Source organism: Sarcophilus harrisii, chromosome 1 (assembly GCF_902635505.1).
Source record: "Sarcophilus harrisii chromosome 1, mSarHar1.11, whole genome shotgun sequence".
Classification (NCBI taxonomy): Eukaryota; Metazoa; Chordata; class Mammalia; order Dasyuromorphia; family Dasyuridae; genus Sarcophilus; species Sarcophilus harrisii.
Window position 1 is genome coordinate 243,899,946 of NC_045426.1, and position 13,206 is coordinate 243,913,151.

General features: G+C 31.0%; 1 protein-coding gene across 3 annotated transcripts in view; it reads right to left on the reverse strand.

Annotated features, from left to right (window-relative positions):
- CEP120 (centrosomal protein 120) overlaps positions 1-13,206 on the reverse strand; it is a 100,256-nt gene that overhangs the window by 28,508 nt on the left and 58,542 nt on the right. For all 3 annotated transcript variants that reach the window (XM_012542613.3, XM_023497239.2, XM_031939156.1), the window contains 2 exons: positions 8,548-8,637; positions 6,670-6,762 (listed from right to left, as the gene is read on the reverse strand). In XM_012542613.3, the coding sequence (XP_012398067.2) occupies positions 6,670-6,762; positions 8,548-8,637 (183 nt within the window). The remainder of the gene's footprint in view (positions 1-6,669; positions 6,763-8,547; positions 8,638-13,206) is intronic.

The window sequence follows — 13,206 nt, forward strand, 5'->3', positions numbered from 1 at the left end:
ATGGAATATAGTTTTAGTTGTTAGTCTAAAATTAATTTCTATCAGATTACTTTTCAGAAGTTTTCATCAAATAGGAAGTTAGGTTAACTTGTATTCAAGGTTTGTCAGATACTGGGTTATGAAATTCATTTTTTTTTTTTTTTGGATTCTCCTTTGTGTAGTGTGTTTAAATGATATATTGTTCTATTATTTTTAAACTAACACCAAGTGATTTTTGATGATTACTGCTTTATAACTGAAGTGTTATTCTTCCTTCATTCCTATCTCCTTTTCATTATTTCCCTTTATTTTCTAGATCTTCTGTATCTTTAAATGAATTTTGTTATATATTAATGAGTTTTTTAATGTATTAGTTTTACTGGGATAGCATTAAAAGTAAAAACTAACTTTGCTAGTATTATCTTTTTTAATTATATCACTATGGACCACCCATTAGTACTTGATGATGATTCTAGCTATTTAAGTTGTTTTCTAGGTATAAAGAACACTTTGTAAATGACTCTATAGATGTAATTTTGTGTGTTTTGGTAGATGATTCCCACATAATTTATGAATTTCACAGTCATTTAGGATGGAATTTCTCAAATTACTGACTCTTGGGTTTTGTCAAAATTCACAGTAATTTTGCTACTTTTTATGAGCTCATTTTGTAGATTACAACTTTATTAAAGCAATTGTCTCAATTAGTATCTCTGCAGATTGCAATGGATTTTTAAAAGTAAACTTTCATGTCATTAGCCAATAGGTATAAACTTAACTCTTCTTGCCTATCATTAAGCCTTTAGTTTCTCTCTTATGTTGTTATTGCTAGAGCTTATAGAACTATATCCATTAATAGTAGAGAGAGTAGGTACCCTTCCTTTACTTCTGTTATTTAATGGAAAAGCTTTTAGGGATCTTCTATTTCATATGATGTTTGCTTCTGATTTTAGATACTTAAAAAAAAAGTTCTTCCTTTGACTATACTTTGCAGGATTTTTAGTATAAATGAATGTTTATTTTGTCAAAGGCATTTTGCGTAAATTATGTTGGTTTTCCAATATTGAACATTTTCCTTTACATGGCTAAAATAAATCTAACTTTGTCATAATGAATGAAGTCTAAGATAAATTTCTATAATCTATGAGAGGATTTTATATTAATTTTTTTCAACAATCTTTAGTTACATTGATCCATAGTTCTGTTCTTTACCCTTCTCTGAATTAAATATTGAGACTATACTGATCTGATAAAAGGACTCTGGTAAAAATTTTTCTTCAGTTTTTGAAAATAGTTTTAGTGTACTATATAGTGCTGGTATTAATTTTTCTTTAAAAATTTTATAGTATTTTGGGGCAGCTAGATGGCTCAGTGGATAGATTACCAACCAAGGAAGTCAGGAGGACATGAGTTCAAATCTGACCTCAGACACTTAACATTTCCTCGCTGTGTGACCCCGGGCAAGTCACTTAACCCCAATTGCCTCAGCAAAAAAAAAAAAAAAAAAAAAAATTATAGTATTTTGTAAATCCATCAGAATAATGTAGCAATTTTTATTTCCTTTTCTGAGATTGAGTATTTTAAATCTTTGAAAGTAACTCTTCTATTTTTATATGTATATTCTCAAGTTTTATTAGCATATAACTATATATAAGTTCTGATATTTCTTTTTATTTTTCTAGTATTGTGATTTCATCTTGTTCCCTTGCTATTTTGTTAATGTGATTTTTCTGTCTTCTTCTTTTCAATCTTGTTAAATAAAAGCTTATGAATTTTGTTAGTTTTACAGAGAAACAATTGCTATTTTCATCATTATTATAGTCTTTATTATAGTCTTTTTGTTTAACTATTTTTACTCTTCTAATTTTCAATATCTCCTTTTGTGTTTAATTTGGGTTTGCTTTTGTTAGCTTTTAATTTTTAAAAAAATGCATATTCAATCCATTGATTCTCTTTTCTATTTTGTAGTATGTTTTTAAGGATTTAATCATTTGCCAAAGTGTTGCCATTAGTTGCATCTCAGGATTTTTAGGACACTGTTTCTCATTATCATGAACTCTGGTCCTGTCTCTTGTTGAGACTGAAACTTCAGGGTTGGGCTTGCAATGGTTACTAGTCTGAAACTTGCTTCTACTAAAGGACCTAATTTCATGCACGTTTAGCCTTCCACCTATCTGAGCCTACTCTGTTCAGAACCTCCACAGGATTCTGATTTTGTTTTTTATACTCTTGGACTAGAAGAAGGAGTCTATAGTTGATACTCTTTGGTTTTAACACTGTTTCTTCTGGTATGTTTGTCTTTGGGTGTTTCTAAAGAATCCAATTTCCTTGGGATCCAATACATAACCCATCTTCCCATAGTTAAGAGAATATTTCTATTATGAAACCATATTTGTCACTTCCCTTAACTGGAAAATATCACTAATCTCAGGAAACTTTTTTTTGTTCTCTGGAATAAACAGAAATAAAACCTCCAATAAAAGCTTTATGAACATAAATTCAAATACATTCCACTTTATTCTATATAATATTGTATAAACCTTTATATGACATATATAAAAAATTGTAAAAAAAAAAAAAAGTCCTTAATGATGAAGAAATTAACCCTTTTCAACAATGTTCTTGTTAATAACTGTATAAATATGTATATATATATATATATATATATATATATATATATATACATACTTTAACATATTTAACATGTATTGGACTATTTGCCATCTGGGGGAAGGGGTAGAGGGAAGGAGGGGAAAAATTGGAACAGAAGGTTTTGCAGGGGTCAATGCTAAAAAATTACCCATTCATATGTCTTGAAGAAATATCAGAACTTATACATAGTTATATGCTAATAAAACTTGGGAATATACATATAAAAATAGAAGAGTTACTTTCAAAGATTTAAAATACTCAATCTCAGAAAAGGAAATAAAAATTGCTACAGAGGGGGAAAAATCCTTATTCTGATGGATTTACAAAATACTATAATTTTTTTTTTTTCGCTGAGGCAATTGGAGTTAAGTGACTTGCCTGGGGTCACACAGCTAGGAAATATTAAGTGTCTGAGGTCACATTTGAACTCATGTCCTCCTGACTTCCTTGGTTGGTAATCTATCCACTGAGCCACCTAGCTGCCCCAAAATACTATAAAATTTTTAAAGAAATAAATAAATTATATTCTAAATAAAATTAAAAAAAACAAAACACAATGTTCTTGTTATAAAAGTCCACTGTGGCATAAAAGAATGTAAAATCTATTTGACAAAGAATGTTCTCTTACTTGGACTGGAAAATGCTTGACTTTTGGACAAGCCTTATTATAATCCCTAAAAAATCCCTTCTGAAAAAATAAAGTAAAACCAAGGCTGAATGAATATTAGGATCTGGTGATAACTGCAGAGGAGTTTTTTTTTTTTGAATAAGCATTTATTTATTCAACAGATGGATCTAAAGAAATGATTCCTGAAATCTTTTTGGATAAAAACAAGAGCCCAATAAAATAAATAAAATTGTAAACCTATGAGGCAACTTCTCAGAATCAAAACATCTATCAGGTTTCCAGAAGCTAGAGGTTTAAAATATGTCATTTGATTAACATTTATAAGCTAAATTTAATTATGTAGTGTTAAGCAACTTAAGGATAAAGACTATTTTTTTGCCCCTTTCTGTATCCAAAGAATTTAGCATAGTGGCTAGTATATAATAAATACTTATTGACAGATTGATTAATAAGGTATAAATAATAATCACTCAACATTGATCTCAAACAGCTTAGCCTAGAAACAACTTGGGGATAAAAAACAAAACAAAACAAAACTATCAACCATGGCATCTTCTCCCATTTATCACAGAAAGAACAAAAATCTGCCAGAGTAATACCCTTTGATAAAATTCATGCTTAGAGGGTAGGAGTGTAGACTTGCAGCAGAAATGAATAGGGAGACATGAGATTAGATGTGATTTCCGTTTAAACTTTATGTTCTGTTCTCCCTTGAATGAGTAGTCGGCCTCCCTTACTCATGAAGAATTGAGAATAGGATAGGAATCAGAATGTCTTTGCTATCAGCAGTATTATTATCTCTGCTCAAAACACATTCTATTCCTGGAAAGTCATTTAGGAAAAACTTTCATCCTACTATAGTGGTTTTCATTCTGTCACTTCCTCTTTCAGAGGATTCTAATTGCCTGACAAATTAAAAACTACTAATCATTACTTCAGCAATCACCTCTATTATTTCCTGGTTCATTATTTTATCACAAATTAAAGGACATTGGATTTATTTAGCCACTCTCCAAAACTTTGTATCTGCCACTTTTTTCTATCTCAAATATTTATCCTTTCACACTATGCTTTAATCCTTTAAAACATACATAGATTCACCCATTTTGACTACAGTTACTCTAGCAACTGAATTAGCATTTATAAAAAGTATATATGGTAATATTTAAAAATAAAATATAAACACTGAAATCTACATATATCCTTTTGAAATTATCTCATGTTGCTAATATGATCAGAGAGGAAAGTAGAACAGGAAAATTAACTAGATTATCTGCCTAATTTAGGGAAAGTGGGTCATCTTATTACTATTCATCTGAGGAAAAAAATCATTTTAACCCAATTATAAGGACTATTTGAAGATGAAAATAAAGTTTTTTCTAAAACAATATATCATATTTTTAAAAACCCTCTAGTTTAAAAAAAAAAGCATTTAGCATATTTTGAACTGTCCTATACAAAATAATTATTTGGATTTTAGGGAATGTGCCTGCATTTTGAGACTATACATCTATTGGTTTGACAGCAGTAATCTATTTTTTTCTTTCTGATGCTTAAGGTAGAGAGAGAACACACAACTCTTTCAAAATTATTTTGAAAGGAACTAAAGCAAAGCTCTAAACCTAGCTACATTAGATATCATACTCAGTTTATATTTTTCTTATTTTTTCCTCAATTGTTACTTTGTTAACATTTGTTAACAATTTTGTAAATTTTAGAGGTTTTACATGTTAAATATTGTAAAGGGCCACAGACAGTGGAGGAACTCTGGGTGACCTTTCAGCCCAGAGGGAACCTGCCGAAAACATCTGATTTGGCTCTCATCTTTCCTTGGGGGCTTCTCAACCTTACTGAGAAGTCAGGGTGTGACAACCTGTGTTATAATTGAAGTAGAGATACCTGCAGCAAGGATGCATCTACCTAATAATAGCAAGGTGTTTATGTGGCCCTGCATGTTCAGCATCCTATAGTTGGAGCATGCCTAGTATAGTTGGCACATGCGTAGTGTGCTGTAGTTATGTAAGGGTATTAGGGTATTTGAGGGTGAGAGAACTAGAAATAAATGGACTCCATATTTGATCATCCATGTGAGTTCCGCTTCTTCACTCCTCTCCTAAGATCAAGGACTCGGGCTGGTACCAAGATCCTCCAGAGAGCTAGTCCAGACACTACAAAATATACTCATCTTCCAGAAGCCACCTTTACAGTTCACAGTTCCACTATCTTTTCAGATAATTTGTAATGATATTACAGTCTTCTGTCTACTTTTTGCACCAGAAACTATAATAATTAGGAGGCTGCTACTTCTCTTTAATAAGAGAAGAAAATAAATTTTATCTACCACAAGAACAAAATAGGTCTATAAGACTACTTTAAAACTTTGCTCTCTTCAACTTTCTCTAGAAGGGACTAAAAGATGGTGGTTCTTTTGGCCAACTTTTTCATGAATTTTCTTGTGGTAGTAAAAGATAATTTGTAAAAGACCTAGAAATATAAATTACTTCATATTTATAACCTGTAATTTCCTCTTTTTCAACCTCTCTCATTTGTTAATTCTTCCTTATTCCATTAAAAAAAAAAATAAAAACACAGTGTTTCTATTGAAATTGTAAAGGAAAGATTACTTATTTATATTAAAAATAACTTTTTCACTTATTTCTTATCACTAAGCAGAAAATATATTTTGAATGTTAACACAATAATTTTGTTTATACTGTTAGTAATCTGAGTTTCCCTAGAAAACCACATGAAACAAAGTCTCTGAACAGAATTTGATGGCATGAAACCACTCTCTAGCTCAAGAGAGATTAGAAGAATTTTAAGAAAAATTTCACTGGGTTGAAAAGGGTGTTCAACCCAACTCAGACAGTTTCCAGGAAAGCCAGTGAGGGGATCTTAATCACAGCAGATAACAACTGAGACCTTCAGTCCTGGCTCAATAGTGAAGCAGACCAATGGGGCAGCCTCTATTCCCAACTCAGAAAACAAACTGCCAAACTAAGATTGCCAAACTAAGAAACCAGGCTGTTTCCTGGAGGGCAGATAGGGCAACTGCCTACTGTGAGCAAGACACCAAACCTAAGGAACCCCTGTGCTCAAAGCCAAGGATCAGAGCTGGAAAGCTTGGGACAATGTCTCCTTTACCCCAGGAGCAGAAAGTGACCATAAAAGGCACAAAAAAGGAAATACAAAAAGAGAAGAAAAGAAAATGAGCAAGAAACAGAAAAGAAGCCAACCATGGAAAGTTACTATGTTAACAATGAAGACCAAAATAGCAACTCAGATGAGGACAATACGTCCGTGGGGAAATCTCAAAGACTGATATACTGTTAGAAATCCAGATTATAATAAAGCATGCTACATATACAATGATACATGCTCTTTTGAAATTAAGTATATGGATAATATACCTCTGATTCTGCATTGGAAAGCTGTTGTTCACGCTTTTCTAAGTCATTTAAAGTTTTCTGAAGTTTTCCTTCCAAAATAGTGTATTCTGCTACCTGAAAATTATATTTTAAAAATTAATGTTATTTTCCTCAGAAATTTTAAAGATATATATATATATACTTTTATAAGCTTTATATAAATCTTAGAATCACAGAAACTCACATCTGGAAGAGAAACATTGGAAGTTATTCAATTAAATAATTATTTCTAAAGCATATCTGACAAATTGTTGATCATACAATGTCCAATTAGATCTCTGGTGATGGAGACTCCAACACTCCATGAAGCAAGTTCATTAAAATAATGAACTGTTCTAATTGTCAATTTCTTTCTTAAGTTGGAGCTAAAATTTTCACTATTTATAAGATTCACTTGAAGCTCCAAATAAACTTAGTCCCCATTCTTAAATATTTATGAGTTCATATTTTTAAATATTTAAGATTTTCATACACGTTATGGTATCATGGTCAATTGTTATTATGAATCTAATTTAATCTTCTTTTCAGTCTAAATACAATTGTTTTCTTAACCGTTGTGTCCATATAACACATTTTCTAGATATCAAAAATTAATTTATAAATGTTGTTTTAAAATGTGTTAATCAAAATATAGAAAACCATCAATATATGAAAGACTCACCTCAGCTTAATATAAAACATAACTTTTGCCACATTTTTATTTCATCAAATATTTCCCAATTACATTAAAAAATTTTAATTCATTTAAAAATTTTGTGTTACAAATCCTCCTTTTTTTCCCACTCCTTCCTTAATCCTTAAGAAGGCAAACAGTATAGTATCAATTATGTATATGAAGTCATCCAAACACAATTTCCACATTAGACATGTTACAAAAGAAAGCATCCATAAAAACCCAAGAAAAACAAAGAAAGTTTTAAAGTGTATGATAAAACAATTTCTAACAATCAGATGTCATCAAAAAATGGAATGGATTTTTCATCTAAATATTATCATTGGGTCTAATGAAGTACTTGAACAATATGCTAGAGATGCCATAAAGGGGATTCATTCTTCATAAAAAGGAGGCTGGATTTGATGGCTTCTAAGGTTAGTTCTAAATCTAAGATTTTATGAGACACCAATTCTATATAATAAAAGTCATGGATAGATCCCTATTGTACTGAGTTAAAGCTATCAAATAAATATCTGTATTAAACTCAAACCCAAGTTTGAGGTAAAGCTTTTAATAAATACCAGTTTGGCAAAACTATTTAACCAGCTGTGAATTCCCCTAACAGTTGTATCATTCAACCTATATTTCAACATTTTATACATAAGGAAATCAAAGAAGACAGATCAAATTCTTTGTGAAATGAATATGTGATATCTATAGCATTCCCTCAGTTTAACAACCTTACTAATGTAGGAAATCAAAAATGTATAAGTAAAAACAGTTTATTTTATACAAGTGTATACAATTTGAGAAGTATATACAAATTAAGCAAAAAATTTAATTCAAAATGCAAACATACACCCAATACTGTGAAAAGGGAAAAAAAAAATTACCAGAATAAAATTCTATTTTTGAAAAATGGACCTGATTGGTAGAAGACTTTGGTTTTTATCTCCTCATACATTTCAAATAAATGTCATTAAATCCATTTCAAAGTTATCTAGAGATTAACTTATTTATGCAAGAAAGATTATATATAATTTATTACAGACAACTAAACACTTCACAATTCAGAGAAATAATCAGATAATAGAATAATCTAATGTCTTCACTTTTTCAGATAAAAAAGACTCTCAAAAATGATGAGAAAGATCTACAGTTACAAATATGCTTACTACAGACCAGTTCAGAAATAATTTAATTACCTTTTTCTTTACTAATGATTCTCTTTCTTTATCTCTTTTCTTCCACTCCTCTGCAAGAGCCTGCATGTGAGCTAGTTCCCTCTTTTTCAGCTATTAAAAAGAAACAAAAACAATATTGAATAAAATCAAGTAGCTCTATTGAGGCTAAATGTTAAACATTTATCTCCTAAAGATTTTCTTATAACATTCTAACTCAAACTTTTTTAAATATATAACATTAGTACTATAGAGAAACTAATTTTAGAGCAAATAATCCTAAATTCTTAGCAGTCCTCTGAAACAGACCTAGAGGAGAAAGGAAATTAAACCTAACCCAATTTCCTTGGTCCTATTTTCTGAGCCTTGAAGTAGCCCTAGAAATCTTGAGATGGAGTGTGTGGGATTTATGTTCCTTGTAAACAAAAAAACAATTTTTCACTTTGGTTTTTATGTCCCCAGAGTCTAGCTCATTCTGTGTACATAGTAGGAATTAAACAGACATTTGCTGAGCTGATTCACCAACATTTATTATCTTTTTTTTTTTTTTTGGTAAGGCAATAGAGGTTAAGTGACTTGCCTGGGATCACAAAGGTAACAAACATCAAGCATCTGAGGTCATATCTGAACTCTGGGACTCCTAATACCAGAGCTGATGCTCTATCTACTGCACCACCTAGCTGCCCTTCATTGTCATTTGAAAAGTGATAAAACATTCTGTTAAAAGGAAAGAAAATATAAGACCCTAGTGCTATATATATGCTGGTTAAATAAAATAAAACAAAGAACCACAAAGCAATATAATCAATACAAGTGCACAAATATTCAGATCTTGTGGAAACAGTAAGAACTGCCAAAGAAATGAAGTCTAACTATCTTGTGTATAACTATCTTATGTATTTAAGAGGCAGAAGTAAGTAGCATAGGGGGAAAAAACACTTAATATATAAGTGTTAGTTATTAAATAGCACATTCAAATCTGTGACCTCATTGTGTTGGATATAGAATGCCACCCATTCCTGCTCATCCTAGAACTCAAGACCATGTTCTCCTAAAGATTCACCATAAAACAGTCTAGCTTATATGTTGGAAGACTTTCTTGCTTTCTTCTACCAGCCAGTGGGATATTCTTGCTAGCCACTTGTTATTCCCAATTCTTGCCAGATAACCTGTCAATTTTCTTTTCATTTCATTCAATTTCTAGATAATATTCTTTACTCTTATTTTTATCAGAGTTTCTTAAATTACAGCCTGCTCTTGCCCTACATGGAACTCACAAATCTATCTATTTATCTATAAGCATATATATATATAATATACATGTAGGAATATATATATATAACTTAATATATATCCATATGTGTGTTATGTCTATACACAGACATACACACACATCTTGCTGTAAAAGAGGCTTGTAAAATGGTGTTCTGGTCTACTGCTTTATTACTTTTAAAATAATTGACAAACAACAATCACAATGGGATTTTATATTCTCTATATTTTTTAGTTTATTTTGAAATGGCAAAGATGTGGTACATTATTGAATATTGTTGAAGAATTGCTGCTCATTTCCCTACAATTCATAAAGAAATGATTATAAAAGATTCTGTGTGGAAACCAAAGGAGGCACATAAATCAGTAGTTATTAAGTTATTGATAGATCAACAACCTTGATTCCCAACACCCTCCCTGCTGATATTGATAAAATTTGAAATTTTTTTCCCCCACATCTTTTGTGCATTCCTTCTCCAGACACTTTTTATATTAGCACTTATATAGCAAAGTTATCTAATTTCTCCAATTGAATGCACTCACAATTGAGTCACTTCTACCATCTGTAGATGGAAGTAATTCAATTATGAGTTTGCTGAAGAATTAATTAAAAAAAAAAAATACCCAGGAGGAAGATTTTAAAGGTGTAGAACCTTATAATATTTTATTTGGGGGTGGAGGATGGGGCAGGTCACTGATCAACAACTAGTTGTTGCTCAATCAATAACTGATAAGATCAATAGCTGCTTTTGCCATCTTTGCTAATTTTAGTGCTATTTCTACCTCTTTTAATGGCACCTTAAAGACTGATTTTATGGTCCACAATCCTTGATGGAGAAAACATTTATTAAAATGGATTTTGCAAATCTTTTACATTTTTTCCTCTTGGTAGCCCTTCTTTTTCTTTTCAATCCTGAATGCCTCTGGTAGGACCTTATCTAGTTGAATATCTTTCCACATTTTCTTTAGACTGCTTTCTTTATACTGCCTACATTTTGTTCTATAAACTGATACTACTGAACAAGCACCCTTTTCTTAAATTAATTTTTTTTCCATTTTAATATTTTATTTTTTTCTTCCAATGACATGTAAAAATTAACATTCTTTTTTCGTGGGGGGGAGAGGGAGGCAACTGGATTTAAATGACTTATCCAGAGTGTCACACAGCTAGTAAATATTAAGTGTCTGAAGGCAGATTTGAACTCAGGTCCTCCTGTCTTCAACACTGGTACTCAATCCACTGTACCATCTAGCTGTCCTAATATTTTTTTTTTTTTTAAATTTGAAATCCAAATTCTCTTCCTCCCTCAGTATCTTTTTCCTTTACTGAAAAGACAAGCTATTGCATATAGGTTATATGTGTGCACTCAGCAATACATATTTTCATATTAGAAATGTTGTGAAAGAACATTTCTCCCCTCTCCCTCTCTCATCCCCCAAAAACAAGAAAAATAAAGCAAGTTTTAAAAAAAAAAGTATGTTTCAATCTATATTCAGACTGCATCAGTTCTTTCTCTGGAAGCTGATAGTAGCTTTCGTCTTCAAAATTGTCTAAGATAATTGTATTGATGAAAATAGCCAAGTCATTCACAGCTGATTATCATGCAATATTTCTGTTATAATATTTTGCTAGTTCTAATGAACATCATTCTTAAACTTTTACAGAAAAGTTTATTTTGTAACTTGTATTGCATTTAGCAGCTATTTTTCTCCATTTGGCAAGTAAGTCATGTGACTTGTTATGGCAATTAATTTACATTGATTAAACTTCTAGATGAAGGTGGTATAGTTGGTGTCAGTTTGATTATCCAATTTTTTATCCCTGACAATCCATTATCATTGTAAGATTTACAAAATGCTTTATAAACATTTTTTTCATTTGAACTTCAGAACAATCCTGTGAACTACTACAACAACTACTACAGGTAGTATTTATTGCCATTTTACTGATGTGCAATTAAAGCTTGGAGAAATTAACTAATTTTGTCATGATCAGAGAATTCATAAATAACAAATATTGAACTTGAATTCAAATCTTTACCAATTCTAAGTTCAATATTCTCCAATGTCTCAGTAGAAAAGATGCTGGACCTGGAATTAGGAGAGGCCAGAATATGAAATCAAACTCTTGACATGTCTACCTGAAATTATAATAGTAATCAATAGCAAATCATCTAGTATTCACTTTACATAAAAGTACTCCATAAGGACCTTATTTTCTATTTTTATTTCCTTTTATGGAACTTAAGAAGAATGCCAAGACACAATATAGTTAACATGGATTAACTGAAGGAACACTAAGCCTGGAGTAAGGTCTAGCTTTACCATGTACTAGCTATATGACTTTGTGCAAGAAACTTCCCCTTCCTGTAGCCATCTTCTCATTTATAAAATAAGAAGACTAGACTAGGGGATCTCAAGAATTCTTTCCAGTTTAAAATATTTGATGATGCTAAGTTGGAAGATAAAGGTTGAAAAGTTAGCTGGGACAATTATTAGCTATATAGTCAAAAACAAGGCAATTAATTGCACACTTGAGTGGCATAGCTTCCTATGCTATCTTGACCACGCACTGGGCATGTGATCATGTGATCCCAGACAAACCATTTCACCTCTGGAGTTAGATAATTTTCTAAGACTCTAAGTCATAAAATAGCTGCACAGATCTATATCAGTGGAGAAGTCCTACTTAAAAAAAAAAATCATAAGACTGTTCACCCCCCAAAAAAAGAAATAGGCAAGAGTATATATATATATATACCCTTGAATTATATAATGTTTTCTGTGCTAGAACAATTTTTACAAGTGTCTCCTGTCAAGTGGATTGGTCCGGCCTTTCTTACCCTAACCCAAGCATAATAGGCTAGCAAGTCAAATGTATTGGAACTAGAGATTTAATTGGTTCAAAATAGGCTTGAACTGCTGGTATAGCTTTTTGGGGCCTAAATACAACAGCCAAGGCATGAAGAGTTAGGAATACTGACTTCCTTTAATCACATAATGGTAAAAGAAAAAGCAAAAAAACTGCACCACACTTAATCAATGCTAAATTCTTGCTGGATTTCTTTCCATCCTATAGCAAAGTTCATTTCCTTTTGTTAATTGTTAAAATAATCTACTATTCTGATCTAAAACCCAAACTATATATCTGGCTTAAATCCTTGTCTACAACACTAGCACTACTTATATCACTGGACCAGTCTCATTTTGGAGAAAGCACTATGTATCATATAGTTATAAAACCGTAACATATTATTAATATGTTATTACATTATATAACATGTATTATTTCATATACATATATATATATATATATGTTGTAACATTATTAATATAAATGTGGATATAAATGTAAATTACTAACATGACAAGTCTGACTTACACATGAACAAAATTTTTTTGGCGGGGGTG